Raw genomic sequence first — 25,737 nt, forward strand, 5'->3', positions numbered from 1 at the left:
GATTATTACTTGTTCATATAACCAAGCACTATAGTTGTCATTGGGGAGATGTGGAATGAGGGCTAGTAGGTTGGGAGGGAACAAGGTCCACAAGAGAATCTAATCTTAAATGATTCATAATAGGAAACAGTTTGAGAGCCATTGGGCTAGTTTCCTTCTTTCTTCCTTATTTTGCTGGAAGTCAGGTCAGTACCAACATGTGCTATTATAACTGAACTTCTCAAGTCAGTGGCACTATGTTAATTTACACCAGTTCGTGATATGGGCCATTGTCTTTCTCTCCTGTAAGATCACTCCTCCTCACCATTCTCTGTCATGGTGGACAGCACCAGTATCCCCTGTGACAAAGTTCCTGCTCTACGTTGGTGGGTCTTGCGCTTATTGGCAGATTTGCTCGCCTTGGAGCTTCATGGCAGCCCTCAGCTTGGCTGTTTTTCTGAACAGGTTTACTCCTCCTGTGTCTGACCAGGAGTTGGGAGGATTTGGGGGGAACCCGGGCCCGCCCTCTACTCCAGGTTCCAGCCCAGGGCCCTGTGGAATGCAGCTGTCTAGAGTGCCTCCTGGAACAGCTGTGCGACAACTACAACTCCCTGGGCTACTTCCCCATGGCCTCCTCCCAACACCTTCTTTATCCTCACCATAGGACCTTCCTCCTGGTGTCTGATAATGCTTGTACACCTCAGTCCTCCAACAGTCCGCGTTCTCACTCTCAGCTCCTAGTGCCTCTTGCTCCCAGCTCCTCACACCATACCACAAACTGAAGTGAGCTCCTTTTTAAAACCCAGGTGCCCTGATTAGCCTGCCTTAATTGATTCTCGCAGCTTCTTGATTGGCTGCAGGTATTCTAATCAGCCTGTCTTAATTGTTTCCAGAAGGTTCCTGATTGTTCTGGAACCTTCCCTGTCACCTTACCAGGGAAAAGGGACCTACTTAGCCTGGGGCTAATATATCTGCCTTCTATTACTCTCCTATAGCCATCTGGCCTGACCCTGTCACACTCCCTAGTCACACAATCCATAACCAGAGTCCTTGACTCAGCCCTTTTTGACTTCCTCACTTCTAGTATTTTCTAATGGCAAAACTGATTATTTCAGTCTTAGTCTGCAACATCAAATTGTTGACATGTTGGATTGCTCTTGGGAACTTATTCCTTTGTATGTAGGTAAGAAATCAATTTCTTCTGAGTGATCCAATTCAAAATGAGAATAAATCTAGGCCCAGATTGCAAAGATAGGTTCCCAAATTTATGCACTTTTTATATTTAGGTCCCTAAATCTGAATTTAAGTATCCAACTTCAGACACCTACATTCAGAATTGTGGACTGCAGTGTGTAAATAACTGATATGTCAATTCACTGGCTGAATCAAAAGGGAAAAAAAGGTTTTGTGCTGAACAGAACACTTAGTTTGAACTGAAATAAAATTTTGTATTTTTAATGTTTTTAACCTTTTTCTAATTACATAAAAATGAAGTAAAATTCTAAATGAAAAGACATTTTGTTTAGAAAATGTCAGAACAAAACTTTTCAACTTGGGGGTTATATTCCCCCAATTTTATTTATTTATTTAGTCCAAAACAATTTGAGAAATTCAACATTAATTCATGAAAAGTTTGTCAACATGAATCTGAATTTTTTGGCCAAAACAATTTATGGCTGAAAAATTTTACGCTGCTGTAGTCCACAGTAGTAAAGATGGCTGTTATTCTACCATTTTTCTGTATACAAAATAAACATTTTTGTAAAATTCCTGTTCTGAACTTTGTTTGCAGTGTTATTGTAGCCATGTTGGTCCCAAGATATTAGAGAGACAAGGTGGGTGAGGTAATATCCTTTATTGGACCAACTTCTGTTGGTGAAAGAGACAAGCTTTTGAGCTTACACAGAGCTCTTCTTCACATATTACGTCATCCACCTTGTCTCTCTTGTTGTATACTTGTCAAATAAATGAAGTAAATCCAGCATGCTTGCCTTTGAGTTCTTCATGTATTCTACTGCTTTTAGACAGAAGAAGCTTTATTTCCACTATGATGATAAACTAGATGGTAACAACAACCTGTAAAAGACTGTATTTTCCTAGTCCATCATAATCAGTCATGCCATGCTTTTGTTTTGTTGGTAAACATTGTTCATTAATTTGGGAACAGTGTGTGCAGGCAAGCCTGTCTCATTTGATAATGGGATCTGAATCCAGTGGATTATTGCAGGGGATTTTATCTTGCTGTAATCTCCAGGGTGAAATGTACAAACAGCTGGGAGGATAAGAAGGAGCATTGTGCGTCTGGAATTCCTTGAAACAGAATTTTGGAGTGCTGGAGTTGAGCATCATATCAAAATGAATCTTTTCTGTTTTTCATTGGTAAGTCTACTTGCATTTTATATCTATTATTTGTTACCATATTACTGGTTTTGTAAACTGAACCGACACATGATCAGAACAAGGACAGAGATTAAAGTTATTGCGTAGAGCACTGTACATTGCATGTATCATACAAAAAGCCCACTTAGGTATGTGTGTATAAAAAGCTGAAGATAGGGAAATATGATTCAATTAAAATAAAATGTAAAGTAAATAAAAGTAGACATTTGGGAGCTTTCGAGGACACACTGCGTGCTGCCTATGATATATGTGAAACTTTGCAGTTTAGAAACTGAACTATTACATGTGGCAAATTTGACTCCAAAAAACTTTGGATGTTTCCTATTTGTATCTCAATTACAAAATAAATTAATGCTGTAATTTATTCTGTTGTTTCTGAGATGCTTCAAGGATACTGAGACCCATATTTTCTTGCTTATGAAGTACCACAAAACTTTTTCTAGCATGTTTCCCATTAGCAGAGCATTGTCAGTGCACAATCAGAGGCACTAAATTAGTCATATGGCTGCGTTCACTCAAGGATATAGAAGTTGATTTAAGTCCTTTCCCCCCCTCTCATGCCTGAGGAGAACTGGTCAGAGTTAACAGGTAGAATCAGATTTGCAAAATCTATGGAGACTCCTTCTCTTTTCAATGGTTTATCTTCCAGCGCCAAGACTGTATATTAATAGTGACAAATTTGTATATTTGCTATATTTCTATAGTACACTACACCTGTCTACCAGTTTGTCTTCTCCTTTCCAAATATTTTAGTGTAGGCACAGAAAGAAAGAAAAAATATTTTAAAGTGCATGTGGTGCTTATAGTACAAGCATTAATGGTTCCATTTGTGTAAATTGTGGTTCCTTTTTGTTAAAGCTACTTCACTGCAGAATGCCCAGCATTGTTCAGTTTAAGGATTTATTTCTGCTTTGGGATCTTGAAAATAAAATGCAGCAGATTTTCAGGGCTTTTCTTCCCAGAGCCCCCTCAATGAACAGTAATAACTCTGTCAGAACCCAGTGATGCTTTTGGTCCCAGTTTAATATGAATAACTTTTCTGTTGGTCAAAGTTAACACCTAAATGTATGTGCAAAATGGCAGTTTGGCCATCAAAGAAGCTTGAATTTGTGGCATTATCTAGGACTGTAACTGGCACAGTTACACCAGTCTTTTATCGTTACATTAGAGCAGTAGCTTGCGTTTGATGAAGTCCAGCTGTTAAGAAACTAGACTACCGTGTGTTGTTGTCAGATGTAAAACAGGTGCACAGCCAAAAAGATGGGACTGTGTGGGTAAAGAGTGGGAGACCCAGTTTTTCCCCCAATTAAAATGACTTCCCCAACTAGTGCTGCTCTCATTGTGACTGAAACAGAAAATGCAATATAGCCTTCTTATGTGTGAAAGTCAGTGTTGCTACAGCTTCTTTATGAAATAGTTCATCTCGTTTAAAGTTTGATTCTAAGAAGTTAATCTACATTCTTTGCAGGGTCTCTATATGAGCTATTCTGAATACTGAGATAATCCTTTGAATAGTTGGCAAAACATCTTTGATCATATCAAAAACTGCATTCAGACAATTTATTGGTCACTAATCCAGATATGCCACTTCATAAAAACCAGGTCCATGTGCACTCATCCCTACTTGTCTGATGAAGTGCAATTCTTTGCTAAAATGGGATTGTCTGTCTTGAAAGTGGGTTATTGGTACAAATATGTCTGCTTCACCACTTATACCCCAGCATTCAACTGAGTTTTGAAATGGAATATGGCAGTGTGGCAATTGTAGAAAGAAAAGGGCAGTGGCAAATGGGGTTAAGTTGTCAGGAAGAGACAAGTTTTCTCTCATGAGTCAAGGGGAAAATATGATTAAAGAATAGATTGGATGGGTTTTTTTAATGTTCCTTTTAAAAACTGAAGAAGCATCTTGCTGCATCACCACAAGATGTATGTCATAATGTGGAATTTGTACAGCATTTCACAAAGGTGCTCCCTCTTTTCAGATTTGTTGGTTTGTTGGGTTTTTTTGTGCTAGAATAGCAAAAAATGCTTTTTTTAAAAAAATGGAGGGTTGACAGATTCTGATGTTGTACAGATTGGTGACTTCCAAAGCTTTGTTTAAAAAAAAAAACCTCATCTAAGTGGTCAAGCTTCTGGCAAACTGGGCACTGGTGGAAAGGGTGGGAATAATTCCAATCAATAGCTGCCTTCCCTCTCCCCATGAACTCACAGTTTTAGAGGGTAACAGGAGGCACTACTTCCATATCAATGGGAGAAAGCTCTGATGTCAGAAAAATTAATTTTGGTAGCTCACCTAATAAATCACAGGATCCTGCAAAGTTGAGGAATAGTTAGACTTTGGGAGGTTTTGTCTTTGCAACAAAGCCCGTTGCCAACTGTGTCCACATATCTATTCAGGGGGCACCATCGTAGGGCCTAATTAGAAGGATCTAAACTACTACATGCCACAAGGGGCCACCTCTGAACAGCATACTAACCCACAGCATACTAACCCTCGATCGTTCACCTGCACATCTACCAATGTGATATGTGCCAGCAATGCCCCTCTGCCATGTACATTGGCCAAACCAGACAGTCTCTAGGTAAAAGAATAAATAGACACAAATCAGACGTCAAGAATTATAACATTCAAAAATCAGTCGGAGAACACTTCAATCTCTCTGGTCACTCAATTACAGACCTAAAAGTCGCAATTCTTCAAAAAAAAAAAAAAAAAAAAACCTTCAAAAACAGACCCAACGAGAGACTGCTGAATCGGAATTAATTTGCAAACTGGACACCATTACTTTCAGCTTGAATAAAGACTGGGAGTGGATGGGTCATTACACAATGTAAAACTATTTCCCCGTGTTTATTTCCCCCCCTACTGTTCCTCACATGTTCCTGTCAACTGCTGTAAATGGCCCACCTTGATTATGACTACAAAAGTTTTTTTTTTCTCTCCTGCTGGTAATAGCTCACCTTAAGTGATCACTCTGGTTACAGTGTGTATGGTAACACCCATTGTTTCATGTTCTCTATGTATATAAATCTCCCCACTGTATTTTCCACTGAATGCATCCGATGAAGTGAGCTGTAGCTCATGAAAGCTTATGCTCAAATAAATTGGTTAGTCTCTAAGGTGCCACAAGTCCTCCTTTTCTTTTTGCGGATACAGGCCAACACGGCTGCTCCTCTGAAATACATCCTTTATGTCACAGACAGCAGCAGGAGTTAATGGGCAGGGAAGTGTCAAGAGGATCAGCTAATCTTCCTCTCCCTAACCCTGGTGTGGAGGGCACACATTAGGGCTGCCATGGCAGCTGCAGACTAGTTCTGCAGCCTGCCCTCCCATCCACAGGCATGGCCAGGCGAGCTATTCAGGCTAGGCACTGCACTGAGAATTTAAGCCAAATCAGATCGCTTACCTGTCTGCCTCTATGTTCCGTATGGTAGCCAGTTAGCAGTAAGTTTTGCTGGTGAAACCTAAAGTTAAATACAGTGGGGCAGTTTAATCATCTTGGTGATTTTTCAGAAACATAGAACTAGTTTTGCATATTATATCACACTTTGATTTGGAGAGGCAGAAGGCTGATAACATCATATCCAAATTATTGCATTTGTTCATCATTTTATAATCTGAAACGTTTTGCAAACAGACCAAGGTTCCTATATGATAGACAAAGTGAAAATGAATATTACCATTATAAAGTGATGCGACTAATATGCTGCTAATTAAATTAGGTAAAGCTTCAGTACAGTAAAGTAAGAGAGTTTATGGGTAACAGAAATGCCCTAAACATGTAAATGCCTACGTTAATATTGTGATGTGTTTAGAAATGAGTTGAATTTAAAAACACTTCTTTCTGCATGGTAGAACCCCTTGAAAGAGTCAAAGGGACTTCTCCAGCAGACTGGAATAGTTTGTTGTCCTTCAGTGCATTGTCCTTCTCATTCACTCCTTGTTCTCATTAGTTGAATTTTGGCCAGCCACTGCACAGGAGCCTATGATTAAACCAAGAGTTGGACAACGAATGGACAGTCCTGCTGGACACTTTTGTTGTTGTTGTTGTTGCATCCGCCCATACTGTGGTGATGGGTGTCGTGTGAATAGTAAAGAATCACAGAAAATGTCACTCCTGATACTGAACAAGGATCTTTCTTGATGTAAACCCCAGAGCTAGAAGGCTCAGTAAATCTCTCTGCCCCCCCATAGGAGAAATGAGAAATGCTGGCTATGACAGGTTTAATGGACATATAAGAATTTCTCCCCAGTGCAACTCTGCACAGAGTTTTATGTTATTTGGAGTTGGTTTGTGTTCTGTTTTTTGGAAGTGATATTAAATGGTGCATATAAATGTCTTTATGAAAGAGGGGAGAAATTTGACAGGTTATAGCCCGGAGAAAGTTGGTCACCCTGAACTGACCAGTAGTGAACTCTAATTAGGTTGTGAGCTCAAATTCAGCAAAAGGAGTAGGTCCTTACTTGGATTCTAGTAAGGCCCTAACTTGGATTCTAATAAGGCTCTTGGATTCTAGAAATTCTAGACCCTGTTTGGAATTGATTCTGTGGGACTGGACCTATTAGCAGCTGAGATAGTGAAGTTAACGCTTTGGATCCTGATAAGTCTGTCGTAGAACTGATGGAGCTGATTTTGCTGAACCTGGAGAGAGGCATAACAGAGCCTGGAGATGACTTTTTGGAACCAGATCTGGAAGCCCTAGATCAAAGTGGAGCCCAGTGCTGTGGACTTGGACTGGAGTAGACAGTGAGGAGAGTTACCTCCTGATGCCCACTTGACCTCCAACTGAGACCATACAGATTTGTGTGTGAGTGAGGATTATGTTCTGCATAAGACCTCTGGGTTCTGAACAAGGCATGTAAAGGAAGCCATGGGATTGGCCATGCCCCTTGTAATTTCCTTTTACTGTGTAAACAGATGCTTATCTTGTTTTCCTAAATAAAAACAATTGGCAGCTTCATGTACCCAAGGCTGCCCAGGTGCTTGTGAGTGGGAAGAACCACATCCAAAAGTAACCAAGGGGGTTAAAATTTATCCTGGGAGCGGATAAGATTTAGGTGGGGGCTTGAGCCAATCACTTTATTTTAGAAAGCATCTTTATACAGCATTGAACCTGGCCCTTAGTACTGCTAATGACACCTGGCAGAACATCACCTAGACTAAGGAAAACAGTGTTATCTCTAAAGCTACTCAGCCTTTGTCTGCATCACTACAGATTCTGTCTAGAATCTTCCCCTCTCCTCCTCACTGGCTTCCCGCTACAGATTATTGAAAGAAAAATTACACATATCCTTATAATGACACATCATGAAATGTTTGTATATAGGGTTTGGGGTGCGAGCAGATAGAATCCTTGCCTGCTTTTCCTCACCTTGTGTGCTCACAGGGCTGGTCACATCCTAGTCTTAGCTGGGTTGTATGCCTTGCAGGGTCCTTATTCCAGTGGCAGTTTGTATCATGCCAGATGTTCTAACCTCAAATTTTCAGGCTCTATTAGAATTACTGTGGTTTAGAGAGGAAAAACTGTTTCTTTCTGAAATAGACACTTTTAAAAATCATTTATTTTAATACAAGCAGAGTGTGAATGATTTCTGTGTATTCCAGAATCAGATTTCCTTAACCCCAGAAGAGTTCATTTTCCTTTTAGTATGGACTTTTAAAAAACTATACTGCAATCTAACCAGTGTGCAGTCAGCTCCTGCTTAGAAAACCCAGCCCTGTTATACAGACAAAACAGTTCTTATGCTAGCAAGGGACAAGCTCAGGTGAACTCATTTGCCCTTTAAGCCCACTACTAGCTTTTAGGAATGTAGCAAGCACATGTTGTTCTACTTAAGCCGTGTGCTACATTCCCAGAATTTATTAACTCATTAGTTCCTGGAATAGAATACTATGTAAAACATAAAGATAACCAAGTATTTAAATGTTTAAAAGATGCTCCCTTAACTTTTAGCTTTCCTTTTCAAGGATGTATTGGCATGAGGCTATTAATGTTCAGTAGATAAGCACAGTACTTCTGACCTATGTGGATGCAAAGAATAATTCACTTGGCTTTGAACTGCTGTATTACCAGCCAATAAAATGGTTCTTCTAATCCCAGGCAGACTTTACCTAAGGCTCAACATGCTTTCTAGTTCCAATCTGTAAAGCTTCTAAACATTAGCAGTATGGCTTCAAATAACCTTCCCAGGGCTGGTCTTACCTCAAATGGCACCCTGGGTGAGGCTGGGGGTGGCGTTTGTCTGGGGACGGAGCTGGGGGCGGTGTGGGCCAAGAGGTGGATCGGAGGTGCAGGCAGAGCAGGGAGTGGAGGTGGACCATGGCTCTGAGGTGAACAGGACTTGGGGGGTGGAGCCGGGCAGGGGGCTGTTATTGTGACACACTCCTGATGGCGCACCCTCCTGACCACGGTGCCCTGGGTTGTTGCTTACGTCAACCACCCCAAGGCTGGTCCTGAACCTTCCTTTTGTACCAGAAGAATAAATGCTGCGGTATAGTAATATCCAAGTTTATTTCATAATATTGGTGTTAAAACTATGAATTAGTTATTAGGGGCCAAATTCTACTACCCTTAGTCAATTTATTCCTTGATTAATTCAAATCAGTGGGACAATTCATGGACTAAATTTCTACTCAACATAAGTAAGGGTGACAGAAACGAAGCCCTAGGAAAATTGTACAGGAATAATCCTATGTAGCCACTGTGAGGCAACGTGTTTTCAGAAAGGACCTTGTGTCTGACTACTGTTATGACTATACATAGTTTTGACTGTGAAATGTAACATTTCACTATGGCTGCAGTGCAGAGGAGACAGGAGGATTGAATACAGCCCTATGAAAAACCAGAGCTCACCTTCAGTGTGTGCACCACTCCCGACTTGCCTTCCTGGAAGAGTTCTCTATAATAACTGCTGCTGTAGACCACAACAGGCCACAACTGACCTGGAGATCCAAGGTGGGTGAGGTAATATCTCTTATCGGACCAACTTCTGTTGGTGACAGAGACAAGCTTTCAAACTACACAGGGAAAGATACTCCCAGTATCACAGCAAAATTCATTACTCTGCTAGACACTAACAATCATGTCCTGAACTTAGACGCTGGATTTATGGCTTAATTACAACAATCTGTAACCCACTAACCCCCTTCTTTTTTTGTCTTATGACTGCAGAAATGTTAACAGGCCACTCTGCCTTGAATGGTCCCTTGCAATATGTGCTAAATATTTATGCTAAACAATCTCTTCTGCCTTGCATTTTGCTGTGATTATCGGAGTACTTTTCCCAGACCTGAAAAAGAGCTCCATGGGTATGTCTGTACAGCAGTGGTTCTCAAACTTTTGTATTGGTGACCCCTTTCACACAGCAAACTACGAGTGCTACTCCCCCCACCCGGCCATAAATTAAAAACAATTTTTTTTCTATTTAACACTATTATAAATAGTGGAGGCGAAGCAGGGCTTAGGGTTTGAGGCTGACAGCTTGCGATCCCCCAGGTAATAACCTTGCGACACCCTGACGGTCGCGCACCCCAGTTTGAGAACCCCTGACTTGGGATGATGGGGCTTGAGCTGCAGGGCTGTTTCATTGCTGGGTAGACTTCTGGGCTTGGGCTGGAGCCCAGGCTATAGGAACCTACAAGGTAGGAGGGTCCCAGAGTCTGGGCCCCAGGCTGAGCTTGGAAGTCTACACAGCAATGAAACAGCCCCACAGCCCAAGCGCTGCAAGCCTTTGCTTTGCTGTGTAGACATATCCTCAGTGGCTCGAAAGCCTGACTCTCTCTCACCAACAGAAGTTGATCCAATGAGAGATATTACCTCACCCACCTTGTCTCTTTAGTCTCCTGGGACCAACACAGCTACAACTACACTACATAGTAGAGATCCAAGGATGTCTCAACTTGCTCAAAATGTTTAGAAGGAATAAATGAAAGCAACCTCAGGAGGCACCAGTGCAGGTCACCTTAACTTCTGAGCAGGGAAAGACTAGATTGCCCACCACTAGAATGACAAAGCACTGAAGGGTTGATTGTTAGAATGTCTAGATGCCTAAAAGTCTATGGAAAAAAAAAAAGAACACAGAGAGATGGCAGATGGAATAATTGCATTGAAGGCAGCAATTTCACAACGTCTTATCTGAAACAAAATCAGAATGATGTAAAAACAGGTCTACTGTAAAAAAGTGTGTTAGTAATTGCTATCAGAGAAACTGGAGATTGATGAAAAAGAGGGCTAGCCCACTCTGATAGAGAGAAGATCCCTGCCAAGAATCCCTGGCAAGAACAAGCCAGTGAACAAGAACAATGAATATACTATGATCCTCATAGCATTGAACTTGCAATAGTCATAGGTCATTTTTAACTTCTGAAAAAAGGTGTTGTCCATAAGGAGGTCAAGTGTAATTTCCGGACTGGAGGCCTATTGTTCTGTTAAGACAAAAATATGCATTGTTGAAAATGTGAAGACTTTAATTTTATTTTCAATGAAGTGGACAGCCATTTGTAACAATATTTGGTTATATCTAGAACAATAACATGCCATTGAGACATAGCTAACTGCCTTGCTTTGGAGTACACTGGGAAATCTGACCATTGGACTGTGGAAGCAGAAGACTTATGTTTCAGACCTTCATATGCGTAAAGGGATGTGAGGATAGCTACATACTGTTGTTGTTTTTATCTTGTTAGGTTTGGCTTACTGTTGAAAGTTCATTTTTTGATCATTTGATTGTGACTGAATAATCACAGATACATCTGTTGGCAATTTTCATCTTCATTGTGTGTGTATGAAACCTTGCAGTACTTACTCAAAGGAACAGAGTTCACATTCTTAAGAGCGAGAGCAGTATTTGGTTTTGCCAACTCTTACAATTTTGTTGTTGACTCTCAACTATTGGATGTTTATCTTAAAGCTCTACATCCTGGTATCATGGGATTTTGTGACAATCTAAATTTATATTCAAAACCAAAAATGTGTCTAGCCTTGATAGTTTCAGAAATAAGCTTGAAAATGTGAAATCTAAAGGCTCAAAAGTCAGGATGCAAATATATTTTTTTTAAAAAAATCTTACGGTTTTTAAGCCAACCTCATGGTTTTCTGGGGGTCTGACCTATGATTGTTGAATGCTTGGGGTTTGCAAGGTACAGAAAAGGGCAACAAAAATTATTAGGGGTATGGAACAGCTTCCATATGAGGAGAGATTAAGAAGATTGAGACTTTTCAGCTCGGAAAAGACACGACTAACGGGGTTGGTGGTGGGGGGGGGGATATGATAGACCACTATAAAATCATGATTGGTGTGGAGAAAGTAATAATGAAGTGTTATTTACTCCTACTCATAACACAAGAACTAGGGGTCACCAAATGAAATTAATAGGCAGCAGGTTTAAAACAAACAAAAGGAAGTATTTCTTCACACAAAGTATAGTCAACCTGTGGAACTCTTTGCCGGAGGATGTTGTGAAGGCCAAGACTATAACAGGGTTCAAAAAAGAACTAGATAAGTTCATGGATGATAGGTCCATCAATGGCTATGAGCCAGGATGGGCAGGGATGGTGTCCCTAGCCTCTGTTTGCCAGAAGCTGGGAATGGTGACAGTGGATGGATCACTTGGTGATTACCTGGTCTGTTCATTCCCTCTGGGGCACTTGGCATTGGACACTGTGAGAAGACAGCATACTGGGCTAGATGGAGGTTTGGTCTGACCCAGTATGGCTGTTTTTATGTTGAATGCTTGGGCCTGGCAATACATTTTATTTTTCCCTTTAAGGAAAGCACTTAGCCTTCTTCAGTAAAGGCCTATATCAGAATCCCCTTCCCTTTGTCTTTGTTCACCGCTCTTTTCTGACAAATGAAAGAGAAATCTTTGCTTTTTTACAATTCAGTATAATGGTTATTGATCCTTTTAAAATGGGAATTTCTGCTCAACCCTTTGCTTCATTTCCAGCTATGGAACCTGGTATTCAGTTTCCTCGGTGTCATGATCTGGGAAGCAAATTCCAGCATCCAGACATCATTTATTTTAAATTTGTTTATATATGCCACAAAAAAAAAAGTAATGGAAGTTTTGAAAGATGGTGTTCACCCTGGAGAAGCTCTGTGCTTTCACTGTATTTTATCCATCATAAAAGCTTCTGGCTTTCTTTTTCTGAGTGCATGTGTATAAATGCACAGCTGATGATATGTGCATCTCTGTATTTCAGGAAGGCTCCATGGACAGCTTGTATGAACCAGTCCAAGAGCGCCAAGACCCCAATGAGACCATTAGCATTAGCAGCAGAGCTAGCACTCCACTGAGCACCTATGTGAAATGTGGACCTCCAGACAGATCTCTGTCTTTGGTGAGTGAAAATAAGTGACGTACCCCATGCACTTTCCTCCAAACCATTATTTTTCTTGTCTAAGCTTTCCAACAGAGCCAGCGTTGTTGTCTCAGCCTCAGATTTTAAATATCTACACTCCTTGGAACCTACCAACATCCTACTAAGGTTTTTCTCAGACCTTCATGCTTGTGAGATAGATGAAATGAGTGCTGTCCAGTCTTACAAATAGGACCCTAAAAACAGGTCCTGGGCTCTGTAGCACTTTGGACCTGATCCAAATCCATTGAAGTCAATGGGAGTTCTTCCATGGATGTCAATGAGCCCTTTATAATTAAATATCCATTATATAGAAGGACATACAATATAACCACAGACTAAAACCATATAAGAAGAGAGATTGAGAGGGGTCTATGGAAAAATTATTTTATGGGCAAAGTATGTGATTCCCATTTAGTAGTAAAAATACTTAAAGGTGGGGAAGGAACTATATGGTAAAATGAAAGGGTTCACTGTATAATTAAAATGGAGAGCAGCAAGTTGAACAAAAAAGGATTCCCTAAAAGGATGCTAAAGGAGGAAAAAAGCAAATATTAACCCATTAACAAGGCTATATTTCTAACATACAGCATATTAAGATATGTACATTGGAATGAGTATGGATTCATAAAAAGATCACATGTGAGAAGTTTGCTAGAATCTTTGAGTTTTCTACTGTGTATTTCCAAAAGCACAGATCAGCAGTGAACTAGGGAACAGACTGCAGCAGTATTTGGATTTCAATATAAGAATCACATGGTTAGCGTTGGCCACAAAATTTCCATTAAAAAGTCAATGGAAAATGACTTAATGGAGATTTTCAGACACACACACAATCTGTTTTCATCAGCATCTTCCAGGTTTTCCAAAACCCTAAAAAATAAATAAATAATAAACCTGAAGAAAAAATTGAGCAAAAACGGAAAAAAAAGTTGAAATTTTTGTAGGGGGGAAATAATTTCTCAACCAGCTTTACGTATGGTACATTGATTTGCAAAGTCAGAAATGTTGGTATGTTAAGGAAGTCTTTTGGGATTGCAAATTAGCATGAGGTATAAATAACAAGTGAAAACTAATACAAACTAAGACTTTGGCATAGCAGAGAGGAGAGAGATAATAATAACAAAGTTGGAATTAGGCTCACTATTTACGTGCCTTATGAAAGATGTGCCTTCTAAAATAGCTGCATTTATTAATGCTGTGAATCGGAAGACAGAAAATAGAACAGAGTGGAAAAAAATTCAGGTTCTCTTTGTTTAAGATTAGTGATTTTTATAGTTAAGCGTAGGAAAGAATCAGGTTAATATTCCCACTCTTGCGTTGTGGATAGAGTAGTTGTTTCTCTCCACCCCAAAGGTAGCTCCATTTTGGACAGGTTGACTAGTTAGTAAAGCATTCTTGGGTACTCTAGGGATGAAAGACATGAGGTAAATGTAAACTGTTGCTATATATTTATTATGAATAAAATCAGGGTGACTGTAACCAGAGGCTTTCTGAAATTCAGCAAAGCCACCAAATCTATTACCAGACCTGGATTATTTCTCCAATAAGCGCACATGCAGTAAACTATTTGCACAATGCTTGGCTGTAAGATTAAAATAAAATATGTTGACTGTGTCCAGTATGAATCAACAGATGTTATTTTCAAACTGTGCATGACATTAATATGAATATATTTCAGCTGCCTCTTGAAATTCAGGTCACTGTGCAACTGTGTGTGGCCAAGATTGAAGTCACAACAAAGGGTAGCCAAACAAGGGACATGATCCCGCAAAGAGTTAATCCTGCATGTATCCTACCTACCATTTGACAGTGGGATTAGCATGGAAATTTGCAGGACTGGGCCTGAGGTTAGCAGTGATGTACGAATTGTGGAGACAGATTGGCCAGACTTAGTCTGTGGACCTAAGGTTAACATTGCAGTAGGCAGTCTTCTCCACCCCCACTCACCTGGATCCATCTTCCATTCTTCTTCTCTTCTTTCTTGTTATCAATCTCAGCCCAGACTCTCTTCTAATTAAAATGAATTAGTGGTACTTTTCTCCCTTCATCCTGGCTTCTTCCAAAGACATTTGCATTGCACCTGGTGATTATGTGAAGGCAGAATGGCTCCAATTTCACAGAGGGTCAACACCAGAAAATGCAGAAGGAGGTTGTTTACTGATAAAATCCATGACTCAATACCTTTTTAATCATTATAAGGGCCACAGGCCACTTGTAGCCTTAGTCCTGTTTTCCCACCTGACCAGCTGAGAGTCACCCCATCCCACTCCAGCTAGGGGATGCCAGCAGCAGTCAAAGAAGATTTAACCACATAATGACTCAGAGGAACCATTCCCTAATTGACTATCCAGTCTACCAACAAGTCATCATGCTTCCTGTACAACCAACCACTCGACCATCAGAGGCTGTGAGATGATGCAGCTTGTTGTTGTTTGTATTCCAGTAGTGCCCAGAGGCCTAACCAAGTTTTGGGTTTGATAGTGCTAGGCACTGTACAAAGCTAAAGTAAGAGACAGTCACTGCCTCGTGGGTTAAAAACACAAAACAAAGGGTTGGAGAAGGACATAACACATCAACAGAGCGAACAAGAGGGATTGTTTGCAAGTGCCAAGTATAGCTCATGATTATTTTTTAAATAATTTGGGGGTGGATTTTAGAGGTTTGGATATTTTGATTATATTTGTACGAATTTAGTATTTAGGGCAGGAAAGGTGAGGAAAGAAGGCATGAAGGGATTAGCTAACAGGAAAGGTAAAGGAAGGCACAGGAAGCATGGCTGCAAGCAGAAGCCATAGAAACAGATGGGGTGTTTTGGTGTTTGTGCGGGAGGGGACACCTAGGTAATGCCACAGGTATCATTGAGAAAGGCAGCAATTTTTCAGTGACCATCTTGTTAAAATTTGGGAGTACATTCCTTGCTAGGGACTGTAATGCAGAAGATGGGTGGAACTTAACTGTACAGAGGAATTTTGCTTTGCAAAGGGAGGCTTAGGTTTATCCAGACTTTCCATATCAGTGAAGCCTGGCACTGGTGAATATGCTGTCATTCTTTCCGCTGCTCTTTGTTTCTTATAAAGTGCCTTTTTTTAAGAGTAAAAGTAGACTTGCATGTGTTTTTATAACCTATGGCAATTGAGAAAAGCCTTTACATTTCTGCTTTAAAAAGGAGTCCTTGAAATGTAAACACACTAAATAAATTGTTTGGATTTTTTTTCTTTCCCAAATAATATGTTGCCTTTTTTAATCCTTCAAGGTTGGTGCATTATTGGTACAATATATCATCAGGGCTATGACAAACATTTCTACTTAGTATTAATGTGTTTTGGTAATCTCTCCTTTCCTGCCTAACAATGCTCTCCCAATCATAAACACTATCTATCTGTGGCTTTGCAAAATAAATTGTGTTTAGAAAATCCACTCAAAGAATAAAGAGAAGTCAGACCCGCTTGTGTGCAAGGAGGGAGAGTGCTGCTTTCATTTAGGGTTTATGCCAGCATAAACCTTTGCATAAGTACCTTGTGGCCAAAAATCTACTGGGTGATGACACTGCAAAGCAGATTTACTTATGCTGGTGGAGGGGTATAAGGGATCAGTACTCTCTGTACAAAGGATAGTGCTGGTTTGACAGATGGAGTGGCCAGAGCACTAAGAAGTGCGTTTTTGCAATTCCTCCTGTTGGCAGAGCTCCTGTGGAGCCCTGACGCAAATTAAAGCTGCTTCTACTCCTGCTGAATGGAACGTAGTAGTGGTATCCGCACCATCACAGGTGAATTACCTTTGAGGTGAACGGGGCTTGGCAGGCACAAGGAGGTATAATTTACACATCCCTCTGGCAGTTCTGCTGAATTTGACCCAAAGTGTTTCTTTCACTGTTCTTGTGATTTCATTTATCTTCCCAGGAGATTCATTAGACAGCACGCCTGTAGTAATATGTATATATTCATATAGAAATGCCATACAGATTATGAAGGACCTGATCTTTTGAGGTACGGAGCTCCCATGAAATGAAAGCAGTTAAAGGAACTCAACTTCTCACAGGATTGGACCCTAAGTTAGCTATTTGGGTGCTCTGTGCACATGTCCAGAAGAAGCATACCCGTGAGGTAAAATGCTGAGCATCCAGATATTACAATTAAGTTTCCACTTTTGGCCTCTGAATGCAACACGTGTGGTGTTTGAGAGTAATAACACCTTTTGAATATTATAGGATCCTGTCCATGGAGTCTGCCTATGAAAATAATATAGTTATGAAGGTCTGTTTTTATTCCCAATACCCAATGTCCTTCCACTATTATTAATTTATATTGTATAGGACAGTGTTTCCTCAACATTTTCAGGTTGGCAACCCCTTATTCGAGGTAAACTCTTTTTTTGACCTTCTTATGTTTTCTATATAAGTCAGAATAAAAAATGTATCAAAGATAACAATAAGCAGAAACATAACCTACATGTGTTTTGAGAAGTTGATGGAGAATACTTGTTCTTGAAGAGTAAGGGTGTATGCGGGGAAGAGGGGATCGAAATTTTCTTTGCTTTAGATTGGAAAAACATTTTCAATGCCCCATTGGTTGAGAAACACTGCTATCAGATAACATTACCACTGAATATAAGTGAAAACAGATCCCTGGAGACTGAAATCCTCTGTGTATGCCCAAAACAGATGCGCACAGAATAGAAACCTTTTATCTGAAAAAGGCATAGAAATCAATTGACATTATGGAATACAGCAAAGGCAAGAATGCAAGCTTCCCCTGTCTACCCTGTCCATGTACTTCAGCCTTGACCAGATGGAACCACTTCTATCACTAAGGTCATATCTACTCTAGAAAATGTTTAAATGTGATTGTGAAACATAGCTGTAGTCTAACCAGAGAAGAATCTAATTAATCTGATTCTAATAAACTGAGTATAATATTGTTGATTTATGCGCATGACCAACAAAAATAATATGTACACAAGAGAACCAAGTTTTAGATGAGGCTTTATCTGCCAGTGTCTGCAAATAAATGGTTCTTTAAGACGGCTCTGGCATTTTATTTTTCGCCTCTACGGAAAAGAGAAAAAAAAATTCGGTCACAACCATGTTACACAACCCTCTTTAAACATGATTATTCTTGTAATGTAATAATATTTCTGTCTCCATGTTCATTCAGTCTTTCCCCCCTCACCTGAGCCTGTTAGCCATGGTGCTAATTAGTGACAACCATGCTAATGTTTTTGGTCATACTGATACTTATGTTCTAGTAGCTGGACTTCGCAAAGCAAATTCAAAATTAAAATTACTTTTCCTCATAGGTTTGTGCCCACCTATAACATTGTAACATGTATGATATATGAACTCTTAATGTAATGAGGACACCTAACAGAGCTTATCCACTAGGTAGACAGTCACAACATCAAACTCTGTACTGAAACATTACAAAAGCACAAGAGTGAGAATTAAAGGATAGTGTGACAGTTGAACCTCTTCTGCCTTCTTCTCTTTCTCCCCTCCTCCCCCTTGATTCGGTGGGATTAAATCAGGCTGTCTTCATTGTTTGACTAAATGAAAATAATCAATCTTCCTGACATAAAACTTTTGACTGAGCCAGACTAGAGAAACAGATGGGATTTACAGTTCATGTCCATTAGAAAATCCAAGATTTTAATCTGCAGAAATTGCACCAAAACATTGTGCACATTGCTTAGTGGGGTTTTTACAGCACACGCATAGATTCTCCACAAAAATCCATGCACAACGGTAATCAGAATAATCCACCATTTCAGCCCTCACCTACCCTTGTCACATATTTCAGTTTCCCTAAATGGAATATTTTAGAGCTGATTCACTTATGTTTCACCCCATTAAAATTCGGCATAGATAAAAATGCTGCTAAATCAGTTAAAAAATTGCATGGTCACCAGGTATTAATGAGACACTTAAACAGATTGTTGTGGGGGTTATTTTGTTTTGTTTCTTAAGGAATATTCAGTTCAGTAGTTAACTAAAAATAATGGCTGGATGCTGTGTCACTGTGTTGGCTGTAGAATCAACATGGTTATTTATAAAATAGTCTCTGGAAATGGAAACTGAGATTAGTGATGACGATTTAGCTGTAAGGCCTGTGGAAAAAATGCAGCTAAGGCCTATGTGATATGGGTAATCTTATTTGCTATTTCTAGCATGTGAGTTACTCATCTTGCAATTTATATGCAGCCATTAAGATTATTAACTGAGCCCATTTGTACTTCTCCCCCATTTTAAATTACATCACTCAGTTCCATTCTACGGGGTGCTCCCCTAAGCTTGATAATTTCTGAGCATTTTTACCTCTCTAGTGCTTTGTTTCAGGAGTCCATCTTTATTCAGCAATGCACATGCTTAACTGCATTGCTGAATAGGGAGGGACTTGTGCATGTGCTTAAGTGCTATGCTGAACTGGGGCCTAGCAGAGCCCACATTATGTGTTATCACTGCATGAACCTTCTTAAAAAGAGACGACCTGGAGTCAAAGTGTTTCTATTTGAGGGACCACCTCTCTCCGTACATTGCCATACTGCTGCAGCTGTGGCCAGAAGCAGAGCTCCATCTTGATGCCCTTCACTTTAAAAGATGGGGGCTGGTGGTAGAGCATTCTCCCTGAGAGGCTCTTCAGCTGTGGAACAAGATTCCCCTTTCGGTATGAAACAGACCCTCTGGGAACACTGCAAGATGCATCTATTTGCACAGCTTGCTGCAAAGGTGGGCATTAGACAGGAATCAGTTTTGTAGATGGAGGGGAGTATTGTGTTCTGCTGGTTCTGTTTTTGTAATCTGTGGCAGGTGTGCCTAGAGCCTTTGATGGGCCCATTTTTTCTCTTTTGTATAAAGCTAAATACATTTAAAAAGTCACCTGAACCTTGTAACAGTTAACTCCCCCCCCCCGCCGTTTTTAAACACTGCCTAATTCTTTTCTTGTGGGAGTCTTGTCTGCCATAATAAGTGTTATGATTGTAGTTGTGCTGCCACATTCTGCCCCAGATACGGAACTGTTGTGGCAAAACTTGTGGAGTTCCTCTGCTAATTGAAGCCACATACGTGGTGTTTCAGGGGAAAGAGTTGGGGCATATACCGATGCTTGCTTCCTTCGCAAACTTCTAAAGACCTACCCAGCCTGTGAAGCATTCTGACTAGAATGCTCCCACATGGTTCTGTGCTCATTTTGTATTGTGTTATGCTCCATTGTACCTGCTGTGTCTTTCAACTGTACGTTTGTCAGGGGAATGGCCTGCTAACTGTGTGGCTCTCTTCGCCGACTGCACAGCACTGGGCGCTGCAGCAATAAGAAGAACTAAAAGTTGTTTCAGTGTTATTTTGCATGTGTATGAATGGCAAAGGTGAAGGGGGCCTGAATGTCACTTACTGAGTTTCTTTTTCAGAAATGGTATCTGGCCACTGATGGGTAACTGAGGTTAAAATGGGAGGGGATCATACTGGGTATCTTATCAGTAGGACCCTACCAAATTCACAGCCCACTTTGGTCAATTTCATGCTCATGGGATTTTAAAAATGGTAAATTTCATGATTTCAGCTATTTAAATGTGAAATTTCACAGTGTTGTAATTCTAGGGGTCCTGACTGAAAAAGGAGTTGTGGGGGTTTCCAATGTTATTGTAGGGGGGGTTGTGATACTGCTACCCTTACTTCTGTGCGGCTCCTGGTGGCGAAGCTGCCTTCAGAGCTGGGTAGCTGGAGAGCGGCACCTGCTGGCCAGGAGCCCAGCTCTGAAAGCAGCAACGCAGAAGTGGCATGGTATGGTAGTGCCACTCTTACTTCTGTGCTGCTGGTGGCAGGGCGCTGCCTTCAGAGTTGGGTGTCTGGCCAACAGCCACCACTCTCCAGCCATTCAGCTCTGAAGGCAGCACAGAAGTAAGGGTGGCAATACTGCAACCCCCCTAAAATAACCTTGCAATCCCCATGCAACTCCGTTTTGGGTCAGAACCCCCAATTTGAGAAATGCTGGTTTCCCCCATGAAATCTGTATAGTATAGGGTAAAAGCCCACAAAAGACCAGATTTCAGGATCCGTGATGCATTTTTCACGGCCTTGAATTTGGTAGGGCCCTACTTATTAGTGATGAATCTGTTGTTCCGTATTACAAGTACCTTCTATAGCTTAGTGTCTTACTGTCATACCTGATCAGCTGATTTATTTCTTAAGCCCTTTGAGAATGTTTTCATCACAAAGACTTTTTTCATATATTTTCTGTCAGCTTGCAATTGCCAAGAATCTCTAGAGTTCCACGCGTTCGTCAGCTACTGACCATGATATGATAGACTGCCCAGTATATCAGAAAAGTGCCAAATAACTTATCAGTCTTTCAAAGTTATTGCCAGAAAAATCACAATTTATCATTATACCTTCGTTAATCTGCAATATTATAATTGGCATTGGATTTCAGAGGCATTAGGGAGAGAGCTAGTTGCCTAAACGGATCACCACTCTCATCACAACTCTAGAGGAATCAAGCTGTGCCAGGTATTTGTTAACTAGTAAGCATCAGAGGAACCCCCTTTTTTAAAAATTCAGTGGTTGTAGTGTCCTCCTTTCAGAGTTATTTAATGAAAGCATGTAAGAAAGGGCTTTATTCATAAAAAAATGCTTTGAGGTCATGTGTGCGAGGAATTTATGTACAAAATACATCAGCAGTGTTCTATACTCTCAGGGAGGATTGTACTTACTAGCCATGAATATTTCTGCATTTACAGGAATACACATTACAGCTTTTTTATAATACTGATTTAATTTATATAGTAAATAAAAATATAATATCTGCCTCAAATTTTTATCTTCAAATTTTTTTGTAGGGATTTTAAATGTGACTGTGTTTTGAAAAGGGACTGTAAAAGTGACACCACGCAGTTTCCTACAGGCTCTCTCAAAGACTTCTACATTGTATTTGCTTCATTTGCAAGTGAAAATATGCTGTTTCTAATTGCCAACCCTGCAAACTCTGGAATCTGAAAATCAAGTTATGTTCTTTGTGCCTCATATATCACCAATAACAAAGATTCTGCAATTAGAATATAGCCAGAAATCTTGCTCATATGCTGGTGAGAATCCAGCTCCCTTCCACAGCTGCATTGATTTTGCAGTGCAAACAATAATTATTTATTTTTGTGCCTAAAGTAAGCCAGTCTGACTCAGCCATGACAAGAAACAGGTCTATTCAGTAAGTTGGTGCAATTTTTACATGGTCTTTTTCAGACCACTACCATACTTTAAGATAAGTTAAGAACCAGACTGACCATATCACAATCAACGGCAAATGGTGACGCTCACTGACAGATGTGAAAGTGAGAAGGGGTGCAGATGTTGGCAGTGACCACCACCTTGTGACAGCCTCCATCAAGCTAAAACTGAGACGTGTGGGTCCACCAAACAAGGGACATAGATGTTATGATATTGACAAGCTAAAGTCCCCTGAAATAGAGAAAGGCTTTGTTCTGCAGTTAAAGAACAGGTTTCAAGCACTTGCAGACCTTGATGAAGAGAAGGGGAATGCAGATGAAGTGGGACAAAGTAACAGCAATTTATAAACAGAGCAGTGAAGCCTAGCTTCAGGCAGAAGAGAAAGAAGGAGTGGATTACACCCAGCACATGGAACACCATAGAAACCAGACGAGCCCTGAAGAAAAAAGTTTTAGACACAAAATCCCAGAAGCTAAAGGACAAATACGAGCGGTATAGCAAGGCATACCGGGAGGTCAAACGCCTTATGAGAGCAGACAGACGGCATTATATTGATAATCTGTCAACACAAGCAGAGGGTGCAGCTGCTCGTGGTAAAAAAGGAACTGTCTACAAGATGACGCGGCTTATCAGTGGTAAACGGCAGACACCAACAAATACTCTCATCCGGAACAAACAAGACCACCTACTAACAACCAAAAAAGAACAAAAAATGCACTGGACAGAGCTTTTCAAATAATTGCTGAACAGGGAGCCACCTAAAGAGGAAGCAAACATCCAGGAGGCAGAAGAAGATCTTGATATCAGCACAGACACCCCAACTAAGGAAGAGACCATTCAAGCCATCAAATCCTTAAAAAATGGGAAAGCTCCTGGCAAGGATAACTTGAACGCAGAATTGTTCAAGGTAAATCCTAAATTAGCAACATCTATCCTGCCCCTCTATTTACATCAGTCTGGAAAAGGGAAAAAGTGCCAGATGAGTGAACCAATGGGGTTATAGTGAAGATACCAAAGAAAGGAACTCTCAGTGATTGTAATAACTTGCGTGGTATCACACTTTTATCTGTGCCAAGCAAAGTATTGTGTAAGATCATAGTCCAGCGTATATCAGAGGCAGTTGGTAGTGTTCTTAGAAAAGAACAAACTGGTTTTCGGAAAGGGTGTGGATATACAGACCAGATCTTCATTCTATGAAACATAATAGAACAGTGCTTAGAATGGCAATGGCAACGCTAAATACATTTCATAGACTTTGAGAAGGCTTTTGATAGCATTCACAGGACCAGCCTATGACACATTCTGTGGGCATATGGAATTCCTTTCCGTATAATCAACGTCATCAAAAGCTTTTTATTTCAACTTTTCATGCAGTGTTGATCACAGTAAGCTCAGTTTTGAAGTCAAAACAGGAGTACATCAGGGGTGTGTCATGTCTACAATCCTCTTCAACATTGCCATTGACTGAGTAATGCGGTGTACAACAGAAGACAAGCCAAGAGGCATTAAATGGAAACTCTTCTCATCCCTCGAAGACCTGGACTTCGCAGATGATGTCGTTCTCCTATCGCATACCCAACACCATATACAAGAAAAAATTACTCAACTCAACGCATTCAGCCAGCAAATTGGACTGAAAATAAACCATAATAAGACAGATATCATGACCTTTAATATTGCCTCACCATCACCAATTCAGATAGAGGATTATGTTCCCACCAATGTAGAAACATTCATGTACTTGGGCAGCACCATCAGCCAGGACGGTGGAACAAGCCAGGAAATCCGGAACAAAATCAATAAAGCCAGAAACACCTTTAGGAGCTTAAATACAGTCTGGAAATCATCAAAATACAACACCAAAACCAAACTCAAGATTTATCAGAGCTGCATACTTTCAACACTACTTTATAGTGCAGAATGCTGGGGAATGAGAAAGTATGACAGGTCCAAACTGTCTTCATTCCATACAACCTGCCTCAGAAAAATCCTCCATATCTTTTGGGCCAGAACAATCTCAAACCAAGATCTATTGACACAGTGCAAACAAGAGGATCTGAGCACCATCATTGCCAGGAGGCGCTGGAGATGGATTGGCCATGTGCTTTGGATGGAAACTGATTCTATCATAGAGTAGCAATAAGATGGACACCTGAAGGCAAGCGAAAATGAGGCTTCCCGAAAACAACGTGGCGAAGAGCTGTGGAAGCCGAGCTGAAAAATGTGGGGCACAGCTGGGGAACTACTGAAAGATTTGCCAGAAACAGACAGGAGTGGAGGAGCTTCGTCACTGCCCTAAATGCCAGAGGCGTAATAGGAACATGATGATGATGATGATATCCATACTTTAATATTTAGTCACTGTTGCAGTATGTCCAATGAACATACCTGCAAAACCATGTAACCACATATAAACATCTAGGTAGATGTAAATAAACCGTTGTTGAAGCATAGATCTGAAATCATAAGACAAACATCTGTACCTACATTTTCATGTTCAGTGCCAATGGAGAATGAAGGAATGTTCTATGTCAGGCTGCTGGTTTTAAAATATGCAAATTTATTAATAATTCTTTAGAATTATAATACAATAAATTTTAACTAATACAATCAATTTCTGTATGGGTGGATAAGTTGAAGTTTGGTGTAGTCGGACCAGCTAATTTCAAGTATTCTCAAAATATTCAGTTGGGATTAATCTTCCCTTATTTCCCAACAAGTGAATTAGGAGCCTCTCATGTTAATATAGTCTCTCAGTTGACATCACAGCAAATAGATGGATTCTGGTTTACAAAGTTCTTTTTAGGACAGTTGACTGCAAAGGCAGAGCTGCAGTTCAGCTTGAGGCAGAAACCTCCTAAGGATTTGGAGGGCATTTTATCCTTAATAATATTGACCTAAGGTCTCTGACACCCAAACACAATTCTTCTATGAACGTTATTGAAAAATCAAAATGTTTCGATATGTTACAGCAGTTGTTGGCACCATGCCTCCAAAGGAATCTCTCAGACACATTACTCTGTCAACCTCTCTGGATTTACTGTATATACGGGGAGTGAGGGGGAGTAAACAGATCTTTTTCAGAGTTTTGTCTATACCTCTATCAGAGACAGCAGCATAAAAGCATTACAATTAACACCTGTGAGCTTTCCCTAGTCTTTCATATAGCACTTTGTGTGGAACACAGTATCTTTTCCCGATAGGTACTGTGATGAAGTAGCAAATTTGGAACATTAAAAAAGGTAATCTTTTATCTGGTTAAATTCTAGATCTTGCCTGAGTTGAAAGTGCATTCATTAATTCTCGTTTGTGATGTGGACTTCTGTGTATTAGGATCTGAGCCTAATTTAATGAAGCCGTTTCTCTTAGCGCTACTGAACAGCCTCATATGAGCATCCCAAGACTGAAATGTGCTGTAATCCACAACACATTCATCTTAAATTGCATGCAGTATTTCAAAGCAAAGATTGAACATTGTTTACTGTTTTGATTTGTGCATTGCACCAGTGAACAAATCCCCAGATACATAAACATTCTTTTAAAAATGGCATATATAATAATCAAAATGCCAGGACATTAATAGAACTTTCTACCCCAGCTAATATAATCCCACACAATCTATATGAAAGCGTTCCCTTTTAACTCACCTTTCAAAAGAGACGTGAAAAGTGTGTAACAAAATATTTAATACATAAATTCCACATTTGGATTGCCCCCTCCTATAGTAAAACCCTTCAGAAGGTTTATATATTAAATGTCACGGATGAAATGCTTAGATTCCATGG

At 40.2% G+C, this 25,737-nt stretch overlaps 1 protein-coding gene across 1 annotated transcript in view; it reads left to right on the forward strand.

Annotated features, from left to right (window-relative positions):
* The first annotated feature begins 2,264 nt into the window (after positions 1-2,264).
* SAMSN1 (SAM domain, SH3 domain and nuclear localization signals 1) overlaps positions 2,265-25,737 on the forward strand; it is a 114,503-nt gene continuing 91,030 nt past the window's right edge. The window contains exons 1-2 of the mRNA XM_074946836.1: positions 2,265-2,358; positions 12,583-12,720. Of these exons, the coding sequence (XP_074802937.1) occupies positions 2,335-2,358; positions 12,583-12,720 (162 nt within the window). The 5' untranslated portion in view covers positions 2,265-2,334. The remainder of the gene's footprint in view (positions 2,359-12,582; positions 12,721-25,737) is intronic.

This window comes from Natator depressus, chromosome 1, assembly GCF_965152275.1.
Source record: "Natator depressus isolate rNatDep1 chromosome 1, rNatDep2.hap1, whole genome shotgun sequence".
In the NCBI taxonomy this organism is placed as follows: Eukaryota; Metazoa; Chordata; order Testudines; family Cheloniidae; genus Natator; species Natator depressus.